Genomic DNA, 22435 nt, shown 5'->3' with positions numbered 1-22435 from the left:
ATCCTAAATTATCCATTTATTCTATCAAGTTCGTTGAAGTGCGCGTGAAAACTATATTTTCCCCCTAGAATTTCTTGATACGGTATAAAATTAACTGTCTGTATCATAATTTTCTTTCTGGAAGTGCATTCAATGACGCATTAGTATCGGGCATTGATTTTGATGACTCGTACAGTATCTAGTAGCTGAGCAACAAAGTTGTGCATCAGTCATTGAGCAACGAATATGTCCTTCTATTGCTTTGCGTGCGTGAGTGACACGTCATAGTGAGTAGGTAGCATCTGAACGTTCGATTACTGAAGCACAACGACAGTTGTTAAACGACCTTCCGGTCTGAACACACATGGAGAGAGAGAGAACGTAACTTAAGCCCTTGAGCGCGCGATCATAGGTTTGTTATGCGGATGATGTGCGTTATCTTTTAGGTATCCCTTCTTATCACTCACTCAAGGTCACAGGTATGTGCCTAAGCAGGAGTGTGTTGCGGTCGTAGCCAAAATCTTGCTACGTGTATTGAAATTAGTGTTGATTCATGGCTGCTGCAGGTTGATAATTTGATCGCACTTCGTTGTAATTTTCACTTTAAAGATTACTCCACATATTTATGTGCTCATTCGGCGTAGAACATTCCGGCACAAACTATTTGCCTTATTTCAACAGGACTCGAAAAATATGCCCTAGAGCTTCAAAAATTCATTAATAACGATTATACAGGTTTTAGTTTTTTCGGCGCTCATAACGTTTTGACACGAGTGAATTTCTAGCGATCACGTGCATACTTGATGATTCTGTCTAGATAGTAGGTACGTACATTCTACCAGAATGTGTCCGGCGGTCCCAACGTTACACACTATTTTGTACTGTATTTCAGAGCAAAGCCCTCTTATCAGCTTCTAGGGCTTACAAGGGCTTAAGTAACTTCAGATTTTGTGGAGCCATAAATATTTATCACAGCATAAATTATATCGTAAATTGTGATAAACTTCGGCTTTTTAACCGAAAGTCAATTGCGATGTTGGCAAGCCATTGCTTTCAGGTTGTAATATTTAGTGGTATTAAATTTCTAATTTCTTTTTTAATTGTACCGAACATTCTTATTTGCTTTGCCTTAATTTCATCGCGTTTTACAGCGTTCACTTTTTGGGGGTTAAATAGAAAATATTTTCCTGTAGAGTTGTTTTAAAATTGTTAGCCTGCCAGTGTTGTTTGTTCAAAGTTTCTACTTACATTTTTTGATGTAAAAAAAACGAAAACTTTCGACCAAAAATTTGTTTATTGCAGATAAAGCAATAAGTATTCGATGTGATTTGATTATAAGATAAGATAAGATAAGAGCCTAGTTAGAGATTGTTACAAGGATGGTGGCTAACTCCATCGGCGACGAGCACATTTCGGGCTCTGTCCCGCCATACAACAATTACTCCAACGAGAGTCCTCAGACCTCACGTGCTTCTATAAGATCTACTGGGAACGCCAACCGTGCGTTTGAATCTACTGAGGTGAGCCAGGTGTTGCAAGAAGTTTATGGTTTGCCTCTAAATTTGTGTAATAAATCGCGTAGTAAATACATTTAACAACTTCAATTACGGAATGGAAGTATTTGATTAAGAAAGTCTATTCTTGTTTGATATAAATTTATCTGAGAATTAATTGCAATAAGGAGAACGCTTCTAGTTGCTGATAAGCTCATTTTTTACTGTGTTTAAGTAATTGTTTAACTACTTGTACTTGTACAACGAAGGAACCAAAGCCATGGATGAACGGCACCTCGGCATCTATTTCCCCTGAACACAAGGCAGACCACACCGCAGTCTTTGTCTCTGACAGCGCCCATCCCGACGAGAAGCCGTCAAAATGGTGAGAGACCTCACTACTTTGTATGAATTAATTGATGACAGTCATGAATTAGAGGCCTCCTTGCAGCAGTTAGTGAGGATATTTTTTGCAAATTTATCAGGCTTTAGTGTGGTCACAAGTTTTCATACACACATCATTTTCTTTGCCAAATGAGCAAATGAGTTTAAGGGTTACCTAATTATTTAAGTTTTAAATAAACCAACATTTGCCTATGTAGAAGTTTCCACCCCTCATTTCTCCGCTTTTATAACTCAACGTTATTCCGGTTAGATAATCCCTGAGGTGTGGAGATGTCTTCTTCAAATCGTCTTTCGGAACTTCATGATTATTTGTTAACGAAAGTGATGTAATTGAAGCAGGCGCCATTCAAACCTGTTTTATCATGAAACTCCCATTTAGCTGTAGTTCTTGATAGAATTCTGTCTTGTGTCAGAATACATACGTATTTAAATTTAAAGTTTCATTTAAAAATTTTAGCAGAACACCCTGCTGTGCTTTGATTCCAAAACTTAAAAAATTACTCGGATTTTGGTAATATCCGGATGCAGTTTTTATTGGGATATGTGGTTCAATAGCAACTATCCATTTCTACTGACTGACTTATTACTCAAAAATGAACAAACTTTCTAAGGAATAAACAGATTTTTGAGAATAGGTGAATTTTTCAGTTCGTTAAATCGGCGCTCGTCCTTATTTTACGCTGAGTAGAGATGCTTGAACACCGTGGGAGGGATAACATTCAACTCTGATTTTGTTCGAATTTCTTCCATCACTGTCTATTCTAATATTTTTGGTACACTTTTGTGTATGTGTTTTGACTCGCTATCACTATTTGCCAACGGGCACTCAATTTACGATAGGAAGAATTAGGTTGCTGCTTGACGGCGCGTATTCATGATACAAATACACGTTTTCAATGACAAAGCTTGACTCGATGGTACTGCCGCGAGGGATCGATTCGCGTCCAATATTGTTTACCATCTTCAGATTTTGCAAATATTTGCATTCTAAATCTCTTCGTTGGAAAAATTTTTGCAGCTTTTCTATAAATATGTCCATCTTCAGGCGACTATTCAAGAAGAAAGAGAAAGAAAAATCAGAAGAGAAAGAGGAGGAAAAGGAAGAACTGAAGCCTCCAGTGGGCGTATTTCAGCTGGTCAGTTTATTGTACCTCAAATACTGATGCTAAAGATGTTCAAATACTGCTAGGAAGGAAATATATGTCAGAGAGAAACCCCAGCTCATGTTTCTTCTGTGGAGACATTGATTCACTATTTCAAATATCAATGTTAATTTGAAACAAGAACTATTCAATTGAGACTATACAATATTTGTTCTAGAAATATCTTACTTATCCATAATTTCATGTTTCTTCTGTGGAGACATTGATTCACTATTTCAAATATCAATGTTAATTTGAAACAAGAACTATTCAATTGAGACTATACAATATTTGTTTTAAAAACATCTTACTTATCCATAATTAATGGTGATTCTTCCAGTTCCGCTACTCTACCTGCACTGAGCGCGCGTTGATCATCTTAGCGCTTGCAGCAGCATCGTTGGCCGGGCTATGCATGCCCGCAATGATCATCCTCTTCGGTGACATAACCAACGCCTTCGTTTACAGCGACCTCAACCTGACCGTCATCGCACACGACCTCAACATGACAGTCGAGGAGTTAGTAGTTCGCTTAAAATTCAACTTTACCACACCACAAAATGTCGAAAATAAGCTCAGGGACAGCTAATTTATACGCCTGTTGTATTAGTTTTAGTTGTAACTGTTGTACGACTGTGCAAGAAATGATGTTGGCCGTACGATGTGTGATTCTGAAACGATCGTGAAAAAGTTTACATTGTTCACAATTATGATGAGGAAAAGTTTTACTTACTGCTCAAAAATAAATAATTATGTACTTCGTCAGGGTGAATGCTACGTTCCAGGCCATGTACACAGATGATTTCTTCAGCGAAGTTATTCGTTTCGGTGCGGGCACTGCAATCATCGGCGGCGTGCAGCTGGTGACGGGTTACATCTTCGTCACGTGTCTAAACTACGCCGCAGAAGGACAGGTTTGACCAGTTTACAATCTCGAACGCAGTTTCTGCGGTGCACTCTGCGCCAAGAGATGGGCTGGTTCGACACGCACAAAACGAACGACTTCGCTTCCAAAGTTACCGAGTCAGTTGAGAGTGTATAGCGAGCATTGTGTACATTATAATGAATAATGTCCTCCATCGATGATTTCATCCGATATTTGTAATTTATTGAATAAATGACGTGTCTTTCCAGAACACAAGCCAAGTTTAGGTGGTAATTGTGGCTAACTTTCTAATTTTTATATATAATGTTCTTTCGTAATGAAATTTTGTGCAATTCATTGTTTCCAAAATTATACCGAAAAATTGTCTTCATTCTACAGAGATCTAAACAAGCTACAGGAAGGCATGGGAGAGAAAGTGGGCATGTTTGTGTTCTTCTTTGTGACTTTCATAGCGAATGTGATTAATGCCTTCGTGCACGGCTGGGAGCTGACCCTTGTGATCATGTCGGTGTTCCCTCTGCTAGCCATCACCACAGGACTTATATCAAAGGTTAGTCTTAACTTACGAATAGAGAAGCCATATTTTCGTTTTATGAAGATATTCATTTGGTGCGTTTACTAAAATACAATCATCATCGGCTGAAATTTTGTTAATGGTGAATTGCTTTCATCGTATAAGGTGCTTATACATGGGGCGATTAGTTGCGTCGACTACAGTTTTGCAGGCTGAGAGCCTATACACGAGGAGAGTGTTTACTTTTCAATACAGTGCGCCAGCGCCAGTGCGACGTTGGGAGTTGTCGAGTAAGGGTGTGCACGGTGGAGGCAAGCGAGAGCTCGACAGCTATGCGCGCTACAGACAGTGGGCAAGAGAGAGCGACGCGGCTGTGGCCGTGCTCACTGCTCAGTATGAAGGCCGGGTCTAGTGGGCACACTCGAGTGACTCGACTGCTTCAAAATAACTCGAGTTGCTCTGCGTGCAATGCACCAGCTAGTTGCCTCTGAACACGTCAATCGTCACAAATTTTAGTTGCGTCGACTATTCGACGCAACTATTCGCCTCGTGTATAAGCACCTATACTTAATTCGAATTATTTCTTGTTACACGCTCTGTTTGTGAAACTGCTAAGTAAAACCGTTACGTGCTTTGCTAAATGTTGTTTAAAACAGAGATCCGCGGAATCGTAAAATGATTAGGCCTACTTTTAAATTTGATGCAGTAACTATGTTGGACCGTTTGTTTACATGAACATTTTCAAGAAATTGTACACCGACTGTAAATTCGCCTCTAATTGTGTAAAGTTCAACAAGATATATATTTGCCTATTCATAGTTTTCGGTTTTTATACTGATGTGCAGATCCAGTCGTCACTCACGACTCAGGAGATGGCAGAGTATGCCAAGGCTGGCAGTATAGCTGAAGAAGTTCTATCGGGTATCAAGACTGTCCTAGCTTTTGGTGGGGAAACTAAAGAGGTTAAAAGGTAAAAACTCTTGTTTATTACTTCTTCAAGTTTGATCAGTGATTGTGTTCTATATTACTTTTTCATGTCCTAAAATCGGTTTATTCAGTATGAAATTGTCAGGCGCTGTATTAAGCGCCACCTGACTTAATATATACCTATCTCTACCTGAACCTGAGGACAGGGATTCGTTGACTAAGTGCGTGAGGGATACGTAAGATACCATCTGTCTAGAGAACTAATCTTGATACGGTGTGGTTATGTGTGATAGATAAGACACAGGAGTAGCTCTAACGCCAGTTAGAGCTACTGCTCTGCTTCTGGGGGGGCCTTACCAAGGTTACCAGCCCATTTATAGACTTCGTACCTCCGTTCACCGGGTTCTTGTCCTCGTGACATATGCTGTATAAGCTGTCGGCCCAGCGTCTGCGGCAAGCTCTCAGTGACAGAGTGGACCCATAGCTAACTAGGTCTGCTGGTAAACACATGAGGATCTGTATCCACAAATTACTTTCGGACACGCTGAATGACTGTAAATTTCATCTTTCAAATGTGGATAGATTACTGTATTTACATTCACGTGAACGATGACCAAAGGTTGAGAAGCTGAAACGTGGCAGGTACGAATGTAACTATTTTGTTCTAAAATTTGTTAGGTATACCTTGGGAGGAATGAATGTAAATTTAACCCTATAGATATCAATTGTTTACTCAAATCGACCGCATTCGAATGCCGAGCAAGAGTTGAGAAACTGTATATAACTTGGCAGGTACGAATCTAACTTGGTACACGCTCGCAACGCTGGCGTAAGACGCGGCATGTTCTCGGGCATCAGCCTGGGTCTGGTGTGGCTCATCATTTACGCGTCCTACTCCATCGCCTTCTGGTATGGCACAGGACTCATCCTTGATTCCCGATACCCCAACGACGGCGATTACGATCCTGCCGTACTTATTGTGGTGAGATCTCGTCATGAAATATTAATTTTTTTGTAGGTATCCTATTGATAAACTTTTTCTTCAGATCGAATATCAGGTGTGCTGCAGCGTTGTTTTACTTTCGCATGATATTCTCAATTTGCTTGTGACAACTTTTTTCACAAGCTTGGTGACATTGCTAGATGAGAATAAAGTTTAGTTTCCCGTTGCAGGTTTTCTTCAGTGTCCTCGTTGGCGCACTGAACATGGGTCAAGTTGCCCCATTTGTGGAAGCTTTCAACATCGCCCGCGGTGCTGCTGCCAACGTGTATGACATCCTCGAGCGCCCCTCTGCCATCGACCCCATGTCTGAAGACGGCCTCAGACCAAATGAGGTTCACGGAAACATTGGTAAGTTATACCCCGAGTAATATTTAAAATATGTAATTATACTGGGAAATCCATAATAAAGGTAGTGTGTGTACATGTATGAGACATATGTCTTAAATATGTCTAGGTAATTTTCCCGGCGCTTTTTTGTAATAGCGTGGAGTTAATAAAGAAATGTTTGTCTTATGTGTGACGTATCATTCGAAAATTAAAATTATGGTAAGGAAGAAAAAAATGAGCCTTAATTCTGAATAATCGTAAATATTAAGTTGAGTTTTTAATTTTTTGCAGAATTTCGGCGTGTTCACTTCGAGTATCCGTCCCGGAGCGACGTGCCGGTGCTACAGGGCCTGTCGCTGCGCATTCAGCCTGGCGAGACCGTCGCCCTCGTGGGCTCCTCGGGCTGCGGGAAATCCACGTGCATTCAGCTGCTGCAGCGCTTCTACGATCCCAGACAAGGAGAGGTGCGATAACACGAATCCGATGAGTTATGTGTCATGTTGTTATTTTTGGCACGACGTTCGAGCACTTCTTACCTTGTGTAAAATTTATACCTATAAAGACATACCAAGAAAATTGAGACGTTATTGAGCGAGACGCTTCATTGTTCTCTCCAGATTGCAAAATTAAGATGAAAAATTCTACGCTTTTATTTTTAAAGTTTGCAGCACTTCCTCCTTTTTTGTACAAAGAAGGTTCATTATTTCCTTGCGACTAAGTTGAAAGTAGTTCTTAAAGTAGCTTTTCTTTGTAAAATAGCTCTGTTCTTCGCAAAATAGCTTTTTGGTAAAATAGTTGTTTTCTTGGTAAAATTGTTTTTTTATTCGCAAAATAGCTTTTTTTCTCTATATAATAGTTCTGTTCTATGTAAAATCCTTTTGTTCTACCATAACACTCAAGAGGAAAGTTCTCGCTTTCTTCAGGTAACTCTGGACTCAGTTGATGTGCGCTCGCTGAACATCGGCTGGCTGCGCGACCAGATCGGCGTAGTCGGCCAGGAGCCCGTACTCTTCGCCACGACCATCGAGGAGAACATCCGCTACGGCAGAGACGGAATCTCCTTCGAGGACGTCGTCGCTGCCGCCAAGCAGGCCAATGCTCATGATTTCGTCATGAAACTTCCACAGGTATTGTCAAGCGGGATATTGACTTAGAATGTTTTACAAATCAGAGAATTTGAACTTTTTAAAACGTTCGCTTCAGTCTTTGACTTCGTTCAAGTGAGCATCGCCATAAACGCAAGCTATGTATTGTGCTTCTGCTGGAGCTCCAAGTAATTTATTGCAACTTGACTGATACAATTAAAGCTGAGAAACGTTTTATTAAGTCATTCGTAGTTAATTAAGAAATATTTTGCCCCTACTGCATTGGATCGCCTAAATAGGCAGAATCAACTCTGCCGCCAGTAATACTGTTGAGAAACTTTTCGTGCTCGGGACGAAAAGACGATATGGAGACTACTTCAATATGTAGTGATATTGAAGCTTTAGTTAGGTTACGAATGAAGAACAGCAAGCTGTGCGGCTGTAGTCGATACATGAATGAAAGAAAAGTATAGCCTCTGACTAGCCTATCAACTTAAAAAAGAAAGTTTGGCCAGAGGAAATACGTGACGAATTTAGAATATCAATTACGAGATTCTTTACTTTAAAGCTATTGACCATCGTTTTCGAAAATGAGAGTAAATGTTTCAGCTGGAGGAGCACTGTAAGTCGTCGATGTTTCAAGTTTAGAAAGCCTTTAGCTGCTCAGTACTCCAGCAAAATTTGAATACCTCTTCATCAAAAAAGTAATGAAATAATTTCCATTCATTTAGTGATTATTGGTTTATAAATCAAATGTTTCTTGTGCAGCAATACCAGACTCAAGTGGGCGACCGAGGTGCTCAGATGTCTGGTGGACAAAAGCAGCGCCTTGCCATCGCTCGAGCTCTGGTCAAGCGGCCCAAAGTTCTCCTGTTGGACGAAGCGACTTCTGCACTGGACAACCAGAGCGAATCTATTGTTCAAAATGCTCTTGATAAGGTACGTTGATGTCATTCACAAGATGTCAATCACGGTCAAACTGCGCAGTCGCTGCATTAATTTTAAGCTATCTCTGAATTTAGTTTTCGGTAAAACCTTCCATAAATTCATGCATCCATGAATTTTATAGATGTCTGTTAGACCATTTCGAAATTAGGTTCCTCAATTTTCACGGATGTCAGTTCCGCCAATTCAGAATTGTATTTTTTGGTACTAACTTTCACGATATGATTAATTACCAACTTAACAGAAATTCCCAGTTGCGAAGGCATTGCTGCTTTTATTTGCTGCCAAGTGACGAGGTAGCGCACCTCTAATTATCTATGATTTGTGCCGGCAATCGACCCAGAAACATCGCTAATCTTGCCTGCGACCTGACGCTTGGTCTACGCATCTTCAGCGACTACAGGCAGCTAATCCTGTAGTCCCACTTCTGTCAACCGTAGATTGTTCAATGAGTAATGCACCAGAAAAGTTCCTTGATTGTTTAAGGAAAGTTTTCTTGTTATCCATCAGGCTCGCCAAGGCCGCACGACGATCATTGTGGCCCACCGCCTTACGACCATCAGGTCTGCTGACGTCATCGTGGCCCTCAAGGATGGCAGGGCTGAAGAGATGGGAACCCACGACGAGCTCATGGCTAAAAGAGGCCTCTATCATTCACTCGTAACTGCTCAGCTTGCTCCGAGTGAAAGAAAAAGTGCGACTTGTAAAATACTGTTTCATAATTTTCTATATTATTTTGGTTTAATTATTGGACGATTTTACCAAATTTAGATCACTTTCAACGTCGAAAACTAACGTGAATATTAAAAGTTTACTTTTCGTATCGACTTGATTGAAAATTCGTTTGGCATCTTACGGAGCAGCTTTAAATTTGGGAGCTTAAGGTTTCAGAGTTTAATTTCTTATTCCACATCGAATGTCGATAAAATTCATCATTAAGTTTATAAGTATGGTTCTACTCTCGAGTTATGCGCTCCTCTAATAACAAATCAACCAAATATTGAAATCTAAATTTCGCTATGACGACGCCCTTGCTTCTAACATTGAAAGTTGTCGTTTGTTCAGGCGCTCTCGAGGAAGATCTTACCGAGCAGTCGGAGTATGAAACAGCGACGGAATTGGACCGCGACGTTCTGGACGATATCAGCGACATCACCGCCTCGCTAGCCATGTCGCCCGCACGGCGCTCCATTTCTAAGTAGGTCACAGATATTACCATAGCTCGTGAAATATTCGAATCAAATTTAATAATTCCATGCATTTATTTTCAATTTAGCCACTCCATGTTGGCTTGTAGCATGACTTTTCAGCCAGAGAACCATATCTAGAGTGGCTTGTTCGTAAAATCACTATTGTAGATTGTGGACACCAACTCCCCTATTTTTACTCCATAGCCTACGTTCTTGAGATCGCTCTCTTAATCTCATGATTTATTTCAGGAAACGTCGATCCTCGGCAGTATCAGTGCGGTCACGGGGGACGCAACGTCGTTCTCGGGGCTCCGTGTACATTCGTTCGCCTCCTCCCCTGGAAAAAGTAAGTCGTCGCAATAATTTGAATAATACGAGTACAATCAAAGAAGAGCCAAATCTACGCAAAAGAGATTTAAGCCTAAGTACGGAAATCGGGTCATGGAACCTAGCAACCAGTCGATTGAAAATTTAAAGCAGACGAGAACTGTGAGCTTTGTTGAGAAAAATCGTTTACCACCGTTTACCATCGTTTTTGTGGCCTTTCCATTAGTTTTTAGTATCAAAAATCTTGAAATAAATCTGTGATCAATGACACTTGTAATTTGAGTACTTTTTGATGCACGAATCGAGGATGCAAATAACATTTTGAAATTCTGTAAAATGGATTAAATCAGGTGCACTAACCAAGATCTATGGGAGTTGAAATCTTCGGATTTCCCTAATTTAATTGTGTAGATTCAATTTACTGCTAATAATTATTTTATAAGTAAAAGATGATTTTCGTTGCTGTACCTTGTCAAAATGTTTGGTTGACAATGCGATATAATCCTGCAACAGAAGAAAGAAAAGCCTCCGACTCTCCCGATGCGCGAGATCCTGAAGGCGAACAAGACAGAGTGGCCGCAGATCACGCTGGGCGTCGTCGGCTCCGTCATCATGGGCAGCTGCACGCCGCTCTACGCCGTCCTTTTCGGCGACGTCCTCGGCGTACGTGGCACATAGTGGCTGAGCAAAGACTTTTTTCGATTTTTTTAAACCTTACATAGGAGACTTTTGGTGGACATCTGATTTTTAAACCCTACATCAGAGACTTTTTTTGGTAGACATGTAAAGTATCCACTATCCAGGATACCAGCATCATAATAAGAAATATATTGACTGAAATCCATTTACTGACTGAAGTTTTTAACTAGACTAGGGAATTATGGCTAAACAGAAACTGTCAGGACTCTTCCTTCTTGAGTACAACGTGTAGAAATCTTTAGAGTATACTGGATACCATATGCATTATCATACAGTATATTGATATTATATTGAGTGGAATTTTGAACCAGGATATGGAATGAAAAATGGAGTGGTTTCTAAATCTCTTTCGTTTGCCGCAAAGGTGATTTAGAGGTTTATCTGACTGGAATCTCTGCATAGTTCAACCATAAGTGAATAATAAAAGAAATAATTTTAGTAGAAATAATTTCCTCTGTCACGGAATGTTTTATAACAAGTGGTGGATTTCTTCAGACTTTGTCCATCGCTGACCCTGCAGAGGCTCGCGCCGAAGCAAACTTCTACGCTCTGTTGTTCTTGTGCATCGGTATTGTCGCTGCCATCTCTACCTTCATGCAGGTGTGTCTCCTACCACTTTCTTCGGAAGAACTTCTTCTGAACAGTTAATTTTACGATTTAGATTTAACTAAAATTCGCTTATTATAAAATTTTGCATTAATAATAACCATGGATGACTGGAGTGCTCGTGATTTCTATACAATAAATAAAAACCCTGAAAACTGTATCTCAATTTGCAGGCGTATTTCTTCGCTCTGTCGGGAGAAATTTTGACGATGCGTCTGCGTAGCCGAGCTTTCTCTCAGATGCTCAGCCAAGAGCTCGGCTGGTTCGACATGGATGAGAATTCGGTGGGCGCGCTGTGCTCGCGTCTGTCTAGCGACGCCGCTGCAGTGCAGGGGGTGAGGCAGTGTCTTCGCGAACTCTTTATTCTTTCTATTCATACATGAGTACACAAGAAAAACATGATTATTCTTGCATTCAATCCCATTCATTATAAAAATAGTGGATATTATACTGTGAATCTTTTTAAATTAGCTTTTCGTGCCCTCAAAATACGCTGCATGAGTTGGGGGTTGATGCGAAGAAACATGTAGTGAAATCGAAAGGTTTAATTTATTTTATTGAGCACGCATCTGCTTACCATTACAATCGCGTTGTAACCGTTAAGATGAAATAATGCTAGCTCAAGACTGCCGAAGTCCGATTTTTCCGCAGGAATATCTTTGGTTTTTCATTTGGTTAGGGTTTTACTCCCTAGTTTTTAATGCCCAAACCTAACTATTTTGGTTTCTAATATAAAGAAAAAATCATGTTCGAAGGTAAAATGAAGAAATACAAACAGTACAGTTTTTTTTATATTTTTCAGAGCTTCTGATAGTTTTAGTAGACTTACACCCAAATTAGCCGTATTTTCGATAGTTTCCCGTAATGAGCAAACTTGCGTCTTGTTCAGGCGACTGGATCGCGCCTAGGAACCATCATGCAAGCGCTCACTACCTTGGGCCTGAGCTTGGGTCTCGCTCTCTACTACGACTGGAGACTTGGTCTCGTGTGCGTACCGTTCATCCCCGTGGTACTTGTGGCTGTGTATCTTCAGAGTAAAATTCTCTCTGGGCAGTCCATCACTGAGTCGGAAGTCCTGCAAAGCGCTGGCAAAGTGAGTGCTTATAAATAAATATCTAGCTTCATTAGAAAAAAATAGAGTGGTTGTAAAATTCGAATGACAAGAATGGTCTCAGTGAATATAATATTTAATATGTTATTACGATATCAATAAGTAACTGAATGAAGTGGTATAGATTTTTCAGACGACTGCTAATGCCATACAGTAAAAATTATACCAGAAATCTAATCATTGTTGAAGGTCGCATGTGTATTGTCCCTGGTTAATAATGGTATTATTTTATGTCAGATTGCCATGGAGGCGATCAGCAACGTGCGGACGGTAGCAAGTCTGCACAAGGAGGAACACTTCAGCCAGCGCTACGCCGAGGCGCTGCACGAGCCTCACCGCTTGGCTCTGCGCAACTCCCACCTACGAGGTCAGATTTGGGATTTTGGGACAACCCGCGGATTGCTTACTTATAAAAAAATTAGTTGTACAGCGAATTACTTTCAAAATCTTTTCTCGTGTGTAACCGGAAGCACCGCCGCGAAGTCGAAATACTTAGAGCGAGCGTGCCGACTTGGTGGTGACTTTCGTGTTGGTTTTAACACAAGGGCTAAAGAGTCGCTCTTTGGTCCGGCTCTAAATTCCCTTGCGTTGGAGAGAGGAGGAATAAAGACGAGGAACTTTTCGTAGTGTATTGGCGATTTTCAAGCGATACATAAATTCCACTGTACAAGGGCACACAATTTATTATTCGCTAAAACTCCAGAAGCTCCGGGAGACAAGATCTCAAGTTCAGGGATACAACGTCGAGGAGTCCTAATACACTGTCGAGAACCACAAAAGCAGATAGAAAGGCTATAGGTTCGAGCTGCACCACAATGCCGACACCGACAACCAGCTGCAGTTATTATGGGGTACGAGCCCTAATACACTGCCAAGAACACAGAAATGGACAGCAGGGGTACAGGTACGAGCTGCTCCACAGTGCTGACAACCAACTGCAATGACGAGGGGTACGAGCCCTAATCCACTGCCAAATTCTGATTACTCGCGAGCGTAGAAGGTATAATTTCCCCCGACACGGGAGGCGGGAACGGTACGGCAGAAGCTGCACCAGATCGCTGGCAAATATCCTCCAGTGCGGAGGTTATTAGCCCCCACAACACGAGTGGTGCTCGGCACAGGACCTAGCCGTACCATGGCGCTACCAGCAACTGGCACTAGCTAAGAACTCCACCATCGCCGTATTTAGTCCGCTAGTTAATCTCATTACGAGATAACTACGGTAGAGTCTCGGAAGCCCAGATCTTGCTCTCTTCGAATTCGATTCGAAACGCCTGGACCCCTACCCAGTCAAACTGAGCACACACAATTTGCTCGCGAGGAGTAACTCCGCTAAAACAATCTCGCCACAATACCTCGTTTACAGCGCAAAAAATGAACCAGTTATTCACCACCTCACCCCCCCTTCTTTTTCTTCATTCATTTTACACTTTTTTCCTTTATAATACACACATCTCACAACAATGTCTCTCATTCGCTTTAGATTACAAATTGCAAAGTTTGGGGAAAAGTTATGGCTCGGTGTGGGAGATATTGAGCGTGGAAAAAATTTCCCTCTGAAAAAGGGTGAAAAAAACACCGTTTTTTGTGAAAAAAGCATAGAAAACGACATTTTATCGAAAAGTCACACGAGCAAAAATTGTTTGGAAATTCAATTTCGACTTATAGTGGTGAAACTTCCAGCGAGATTGGAGCAGAGGTTTGGGCTGTGGGATTGCGAGAGTGAAAACTTTACCTCGCTCTACAATCGCACGTACTGTGAGTAGAATAATGACAGCTCGTGCAAAGCACAATACGCGTAGAGGCGCGGGGTAAAACCGGGGGGCTTTGCGCCCCCCAAATCAGGGTTTTCCGTCATTGGCAACTAGCTTCGTAATTCAGGTACGAAAGAAGATAATATAATACAATACAATAAATTATAATAATTTTGATCCTGTGGCAAACTAATCACAAGTTGATAGTCGAATAATCCTAAACTAATTCTGAAGAGACCGAGCTCTCCATCGTTCAAGACTTTCTAGGGGAATAAACGTGCACCGGTGCGAGGCTACCAGCAACTCGACCAATCACGTTGGAGCTACTAGACATCAAGTCTCTTCCCAAGACGTTAATAACTAAATAAGCTGGATTAGCAAAATATTTTCACAGTTGAACGAGATTCCGTATTTTAATCATGAAATAAATATATTCAACCATTATTTATTCATATTCTTATTCAACCATTATTTATTCATATTCTAACATAATATATAATATCAAAACTCGAATCCTCTAATGAAGTTGAATCTTCCAAGTCCAGCCAATACTACGTTCTAAATATTTATATCGCAAAATTCGAGTTCCGTCACGCATGAAACAAGTAAAGATCATGAATGAAATTCGGTTTGCGAACATGAAAATTACTCGAATTTTTTATTGTATATAAATTTATATGTCAACATCAGTCGAATGGGATCAAGTATGATAAAAACAATTTACTATTGCCTTTTATATTCCTCGAAATTATATTTTTCTATTACAATTTATACTTTCGTGAAACTTCTCGTTTAAGTTTGTATGAGTTATGTATTCTTCGGAATTGTGTCCTGATTCTGCATCATGTTGAGTGCGAATTATTTTTTCAGGTGCCGCATTTGGCTTCGCGCAATGCGTGCCTTTCGTAGCCTACGCGGTGGTGATGTTCTACGGTGGTTACCTCGTTGACAAAGGAACTATGCCCTATGAAAACGTCTTCAAGTGAGATCAATATTGCAGTGGCGGAAGTTTTCTTCTGCTTAAGTTGTAAAATAAAGCTTGGGTTGTAACTGAACAAAATCGGACCTCATAGTTCTCATTATCGGAAAAGTTTAAAGATCGAAAGTGATATACTCTGGCTCTGCATTTCTTAACAACACTCGTGTAATGTCACAAAGTGGAATTTTATTAACGTCGGTTAATTGCTCGCATTAAATAATGACCTTAGAATAATATTCATGTAATTAACAATCTTTTTAAACGGTAATTTTCAGTTATTCGAGGATCCCGAATTCGTCTAAAATCTCTACGATAATTATTTCACGTCTTACACTTAACTCGTCCTGGGCAGGGTCGCAGAGGCGCTCATCTTGGGCACGATGATGGTTGGTCAGGCCGTCGCCTTCGCCCCCAACTACGCCAAAGGAAAAGTCGCCGCTGCCAGAATCTTCAAGCTGCTGGCACGCGTTCCTCTCATCGACTCGTCGCCGTCAGTTGGTCGCACGCTGGTGAGTTAGGGTCTTTGACTATAGAATTGTCGATAATTTATGTAGGGGTTGAAAACTTTGACAGACATTCTTTACTTAGTGATCTTTTAACTTTACCTAAAGCTGGGTCTCTATTCGGCTTTTTGGTAGTAGCCTCGAAAAAGTAACTGATGATTATGTTCATCACATGTATGTTTTAACTCATTGTAGGTATCGCCGGAAGGTAATCACTATTATTAGTGTAAAGTTTAGCTCATCTCATTTTTATTTATTATTAAAACCTGTTCATGTCTTGCAGAAAGAGGAATTTGACGAAGTGCGTCTCCACGACGTGCACTTCCGGTACCCGAACCGCGAGGACGTACAGATCCTGCAGGGCCTGAGCCTCGTCGTGTCCAAGGGCAAGACGTTGGCCCTCGTCGGGTCCTCAGGATGCGGCAAGTCCACCGTCATCAGTCTCATCGAGCGCTTCTATGATCCCGAGAAGGGGAAGCTGGTCGGTTGAATGAGATATTAGTCTACTTATTATCATTCATACAATGACAAATATTAGGAAAACTGGTATGTACAACGATGTCTTTGTCCAGTGATTGGTCCTATCATGATAAAAATGAAAAACGCGTATTAAGATTGACATTTGTCCACGTATTAGTCATTCAATGGTAAAAGCCTGGCGAATTTTGGAACTGATAGAGCTGTTTAATTTGGCGTTGTCTGTACATTTCATTCGTGGCTACTAGGGGCTCGCAATATTTTCACCCATCACGTTTTTCTGATCTGATGTTCCATAACTGTGGAGCACATTCGGATATTAATTTGGAATTTCTTGCTGAAGCTTCACCTTCACCAGAGAATCTCGAATAGCGTTCTATCGTCATGTGAGTTTCCTAAAATTTCTCTCCATTCCGTAGACGATCAACAACGAAGAGTTGAAGACGCTGAATGTTGGCAGCGTGAGGCGCGGTGTCGGGCTCGTGTCGCAGGTGATAACACTTGATTGAATCGCAAAAAATTGTATAGCCGATAGAACTAATTGAAATATTTCAGTTATGATTTCTTGATGTGTTGTATTTACGAAGACTTTACTTTATACGACTAAAGCTTTACTTTATAACGAAGTATTGTAATATTTTCTGTTCTAATTGATTCAGAGAAAAATTGAACTGTTTTATAATTGAAATTGAGTTGAGATCTGCATCGAGGAGTCATAGTTCCGTGGGATAAATGTTACATCTTTGGTGGTAATAGATCCTTAGATTGAAGTTTGACAATTTAATCATTGAATTCATGGGGTTTGATTACATAGCGTTCAAAGTAAAATTGTAATATTATTGTGGCCTTCGTTATCGCTGCCTGACGGATGCTACGGAATTGAAAGTGGTTTTGAGAGCGAGCGGGAATGGCGAAATACACAAAAATAATCTCGTGTTAATAACTTTATAAATGATGTGACGTTCTCAGGAGCCGTTGCTGTTCGACCTGAGCATCAGAGAGAACATCGCGTACGGGGACAACAGCCGCGAAGTTCCCTTTGATGAGATCGTCGCAGCCGCCAAGCAAGCCAACATCAGCAGCTTCATCGAGTCTCTTCCTGAGGTGCGATATAGACGAGTTTAACTGGTAGGATCCGGTTCTTGGACCTGCACAAAAATACGTTGAATATTATTATTTCAATGCTCCCAAACACTTGCTTTGATTATTTTCCTAATTCAAGTGCTTGAAAAGGGTATAAAAACACTGAAACTTCATTATTTGGCCCCCTGGGCTCTCGTGAATTTGCTTCCCGCATTATTCAGTCTTCCACTGAATGCGTGAGCAAAAACTACTATAATTAAGCCGCCCACGTGCAGAAATACAACACTCGCGTGGGGTCCAAAGGCACGCAGCTGAGCGGCGGCCAGAAGCAGAGAATCGCCATCGCCCGCGCCCTCGTCAGGAACCCAAGCGTCCTCATGCTCGACGAGGCCACGTCCGCGCTCGACACCGAGAGCGAGGCTGTCAGTTGTATTTTATGATCCGTTACATTTGGATAGAAATTTTTCGCATTTCTTGTGAAGCGTTACATGGGGCTGGAAATGTTTCAAATTTTTTATGAAGCGTTACATGGAGCTGGAAATGTTTCACATTTTTTATGAAGCGTTACATGGGACTGGAAATGTTTCACATTTCTTATGAAGCATTGCATGGAGCTGTAAATGTTCCGTTCTCTTGTGTTTAAACGCTGATCTCTTTTAATTCTGGTGGTATGCATCTAGTTTCCGTTATTGAGTAAATATTTTAGTCTTCATTTGTCAAAGGATAACTAGTGGTTGCTATTGGACTATTCAAGTGCTTATCGAGTGCTGAAACTTGCCAGTACATTAAGACAAAACTTGGAAATTTTTCAGCCAAAACAAAACAAGCTATTCATCAGATAAAATCATATATGAACTAATCGCACAATGCAATGAGCTGAAATTAGTTCATATAGACAGATGATCGATTGGTGTGTACTTTGGTTTTCTTTTCAGTTTCAATTCAGAAACGTCTTTATAACCTTGATTTTTTTTATAGCATTTGTAAAATTAATTGTAAAACTATTTTCTGGGCAGGTGGTGCAAGAAGCTTTAGACAAAGCTCAGGCTGGACGAACGAGCATCGTGATCGCCCACCGCCTCTCTACCATCCAGGGCGCCGACACCATCGCCGTCATCAGCAGCGGCAAGCTCGTCGAGAGCGGCACGCACGACCAGCTCATGGCGCTTGGTCAAGAATATTACCGCCTGTATCAGACAAACCGGTGAAGTGCTTACGAATAATGCACTCAATTGAGTCCAAAATCACGTGTTCGTCGAAATTTTTGTAATTAATCTGTGTGAGATACATCGGTGAAATGCATCGGAATAATGCGCTCAACTGCGACCAACATCATGTACTTTATCCGTGTATAAATTTTTAATTAAAATGTGCAAGACAAACCGGCGGAGTGCTTCCAAATAGTGCGTGCGACAGTGACCAGCAACATGTATTAATTTTTAATGAGGAAAGAAGTCATCAATACCAGTAAGGCTATATATTTCGTTTTATGATTCGTTTCAGTATTTTTACAAGCCCATAATATCTCCAAGGAATAGGATGGTTTTACTATAGATTCTCCGTTTACTTTCATCAAAACGTAGCTGTTTTTTATTGTTGATTAAATATAGTAAATAAATGTTACCGATAAAGTTACCGATATCTACATCGTTGATTCTATCATCTCTAAGTTTGAAGGCCAACTTAACGTAACGTAAATAGTGAACTAATAAGTTAGAATGCTCGTCATGTATTCTAGTTATTGCACTTCAAGTTCTGCCGAAAACTCGATAAATTTATCACTTTTCTACTTCCGATTATCGATTAACTATTTAGAACGATTACATTGAATTAATTACTGCAGTCGCCGGATTTAGTATCACTTTACCTGCAGTGTGTGCTACTGGAGTCCTATGAATATTGCAGTAGATGATTGAGTCGCTAAATTTTATAAGGATTATGTAAGCTGCATTATTCTTTCGTTGTACCGCTACCATTTGATTTTTAACGCTGAAGTGATTACAACTATAAATGATAAACACTCAGTGAATAACAAATGATGCTATCTTACACATTAATGGTTAGGCTCAACAAGATTACAAAAAATTGTACACATATAACAGCTGTTGAATTATATTTTGAATTTAGTGCTTTATTTATCCTCTCGTCCATGCAATTGAAAATTTTCAGACCATTCCATAGCTCCACTATCGGCGCAAAAGTTTTGGTATTTCTTATTAATTTCAACTCGTCAAACTTATTGTGTAATTCTTTCACTTTACAGTTCTGGCACAGTAGGTATTGAAAGGGCTTACTAAAATTATCGAAGATACGTCGGACGACTCTGCGAGGCGGAATGGTAGACTAGCAGAATTAAACGTAACTTAATCAAGTATTCATTAACACTCAACAGGTTATTTCAGGCCATTTTAAAGGAGATGGATACGGATTATCTCAAGTTGCGTTTACACGAGAAAGTAAAATGAGAAGAATACTTTTAGCAATATCTGTCGAGAACAATCGCGGCCTTCCTCTACGTCAGTGGTTCCCAAAGTGGGCGATATCGCCCCCCTAGGGGCGATGGAAAGATTTTGGGGGGCGATAAAGAAGAAGAGGGCGTTTGGGGGGCGATAGGGGGGCGGCAGTCGGAAGTCGAAGTCAGAATTTCGAATGTTTGTTTGACGATTTGTACACAACATGTGCAGCACATGACTCCCAGCGATGGTTTTTTTCACCCAGATCTGTTTTTGGCGCATTTACTCATTTATGAAAAAAATGCACTATTGTGCTCGCCATGTCCGTCCGTCTGTCCGCCTGTCTGTCAGTCCGTGATTTCACGTTTTCGTCGACGAGAAAATGCGCTCTCTGTCACTCACTGATGTGAGTACTGAGTTATATTTTTTTAACCTCTCCTGGGTTTACGTCTACGACAAATTAACGGCCGGACTCGCGGCCGGTCTCACGGTCTATTTCCAAATTCAATGATCAAGGAATACCTCTCAAACTAATAAACTTAACTGGATGAAACTTGGTACACGTATTCATTAGGACCTAACGGTAATGTAAAGCTCGTGAAAATTTTTTGAATTTTACCTTCAATTGTTTTTGCTATACTTATATGGCAATACGTACGGGCCGAATTCACAGTGATCAAGGAATTTCTTCCAAATTACTGAACAGATTCGGACGAAATTTTGAATTTACAGTCCTAACTACCAAACGGTGATGTTTAGCTCGTGAAAATTTTTTCGATTGTGCCTTCATTCGCGAGTTTCATTCGTGATTTAAATAGCAATACGTGCTTAAATTCGCAGCAATCAAGAAATTTCTTGCAAACTACTGAACAGATTTGAACGAAATTGAGTATTTTAATATACCTAATCTCAGCATCAGTGATGTTTAGCTCGTAACAATTTTTTTGTTTTGCCTTCGTTTGTGAGTTATACGGCTATACGTAAACGGCTCTTGGTTAAACCAGCCGGTAGAAAAGCCGATCGTTTCTCCTATATCTGTATAACTTGCAAACGAAAGCGAATAAGGAAGTGTGAAATCATGAATGACGGTAAAATGAAAAAAAATCTCGCAAACGACGGTAAAATAATTTTTTTTTTAATCTAAAAAACACCATTTGGTAGTTAGGAATGTAAATTCAAAATTTCGTTCAAATCTGTTCGGTAGTTTGGGAGAAATTCTTTTATCACTGCGAATTTCGGCCTGTATCGCAATATAACTCACGAATGAAGGTGATATTTAAAAAATTTTCGCAAGCTAAACGTCACCGTTAAGTTCTGATGAATACATGTTCCAAGTTTTATTGAGCTGCGTTCATTAGTTTGGGTAATATTCTTTGATAACTGAATTTGGAGATTGGTCGTGAGACCGGCCACGAGTCCGGCCGTAAATTTGCCCGAGACGTCCAAGTGCTGAAACGGTTAAAACAGCTGAAAAACACATTGGTTCACTAAAAGAGTCCTATTTGTGAAATACACATTTGTGTTTAACCTTTATCTTTTAAAATTGCACTGAACTAAATTTAATAGTAATAGGCGCATGATTTTATATGGGTCTGTGGGGGGCGCTAGAAATTCACTAGGGAGCCAAAGGGGGCGCCAGCCTGAAAAAGTTTGGGAACCACTGCTCTACGTCAAGTCACGTTGATGATGGCCCCTAAAAATAACACTCGTATGTTCACGAATTTAAAATCCGTGGAAAGTGAATTCAATAAATAATTATGTCGTGGGTATAGTTGTAAACAAATGATGAATAAAAATGATAAGTAAAAACTATAATGAACACGACAAATAAAAATAAAGGCAAGGATATAACCTTGTCTACCCTTTTTTATAGTTCTTACCTTGGACTCAAGATTCGGAGCCTTTCTGAAATTAACAATAAACAAGAATTTAGATTTTAGAACTAGCAATAATTGAACTACCAGAGCAGAATATTATGCCAACAAGATAAATAATAGACAGATAATCGTAATTATGAACCCCCTAAATACCACCACTGAATTGAAGCAGAAAATTATCACAAAAAAAAAAAACAGACCAAATGATTAAGTAAGGCGTACCTCCGTGGTGGATCACAGCAATGAACAAGTGCAGAGCTTATCTAAACAAGTTCACGTCCGAGGTGACTTCAACCCAAAACGCAGAATACCTAACTGTTATAAATCACTATTGTACTGCGTCCCCTAACAATAATTTACGGGAAATGGAACCAAATGGTGAAATGAAAAAATTAGGGAGAATTTGTATTTCCAAGAAGGACATTTGAAAAGGGATTAGTGCTCTGAATGCAACAAGCAGGATAACTATACAACACAGCATCATTTCCCTCCGTGCTCTCAAAGCTCCGTGGAACCTGAAAGTGTGTCGTGAGATGGAAATGAGACAGTAATGCAATTTAAAATCTTTCACAACAAAACAATTTCTGACGTTACTCTTGACTTAATATTATTCAAATAATTAACAAGTCGTCCCTCGTTCATGCCCAGTGGCGTTTAGAGACTTGAACGT

General features: G+C 40.3%; 1 protein-coding gene across 1 annotated transcript; it reads left to right on the top strand.

Annotated features, from left to right (window-relative positions):
- Window positions 1–1181: 1181 nt before the first annotated feature.
- LOC108678555 (ATP-dependent translocase ABCB1-like) lies at window positions 1182–19557 on the top strand. The gene is given in 28 exon segments (XM_018167009.2): window positions 1182–1499; window positions 1742–1857; window positions 2923–3013; window positions 3360–3538; window positions 3786–3951; window positions 3954–4042; window positions 4284–4455; window positions 5265–5389; window positions 6139–6328; window positions 6520–6697; window positions 6968–7140; window positions 7600–7803; window positions 8530–8700; window positions 9217–9400; window positions 9772–9904; window positions 10146–10242; window positions 10737–10886; window positions 11418–11522; window positions 11702–11863; window positions 12418–12621; window positions 12877–13006; window positions 15264–15375; window positions 15725–15881; window positions 16159–16356; window positions 16772–16843; window positions 17322–17456; window positions 17711–17857; window positions 18452–19557. Coding segments are annotated over 28 exon segments (4173 nt in total). The 5' UTR covers window positions 1182–1358; the 3' UTR covers window positions 18644–19557.
- Window positions 19558–22435: the final 2878 nt, after the last annotated feature.

The sequence above is a fragment of the Hyalella azteca genome, unplaced genomic scaffold (assembly GCF_000764305.2).
Source record: "Hyalella azteca isolate HAZT.00-mixed unplaced genomic scaffold, Hazt_2.0.2 contig16984, whole genome shotgun sequence".
Lineage (NCBI taxonomy): Eukaryota > Metazoa > Arthropoda > Malacostraca > Amphipoda > Hyalellidae > Hyalella > Hyalella azteca.
Note: the sequence above shows the minus strand (reverse complement) of the source record. Positions and strands in the feature narration are given on the sequence as shown.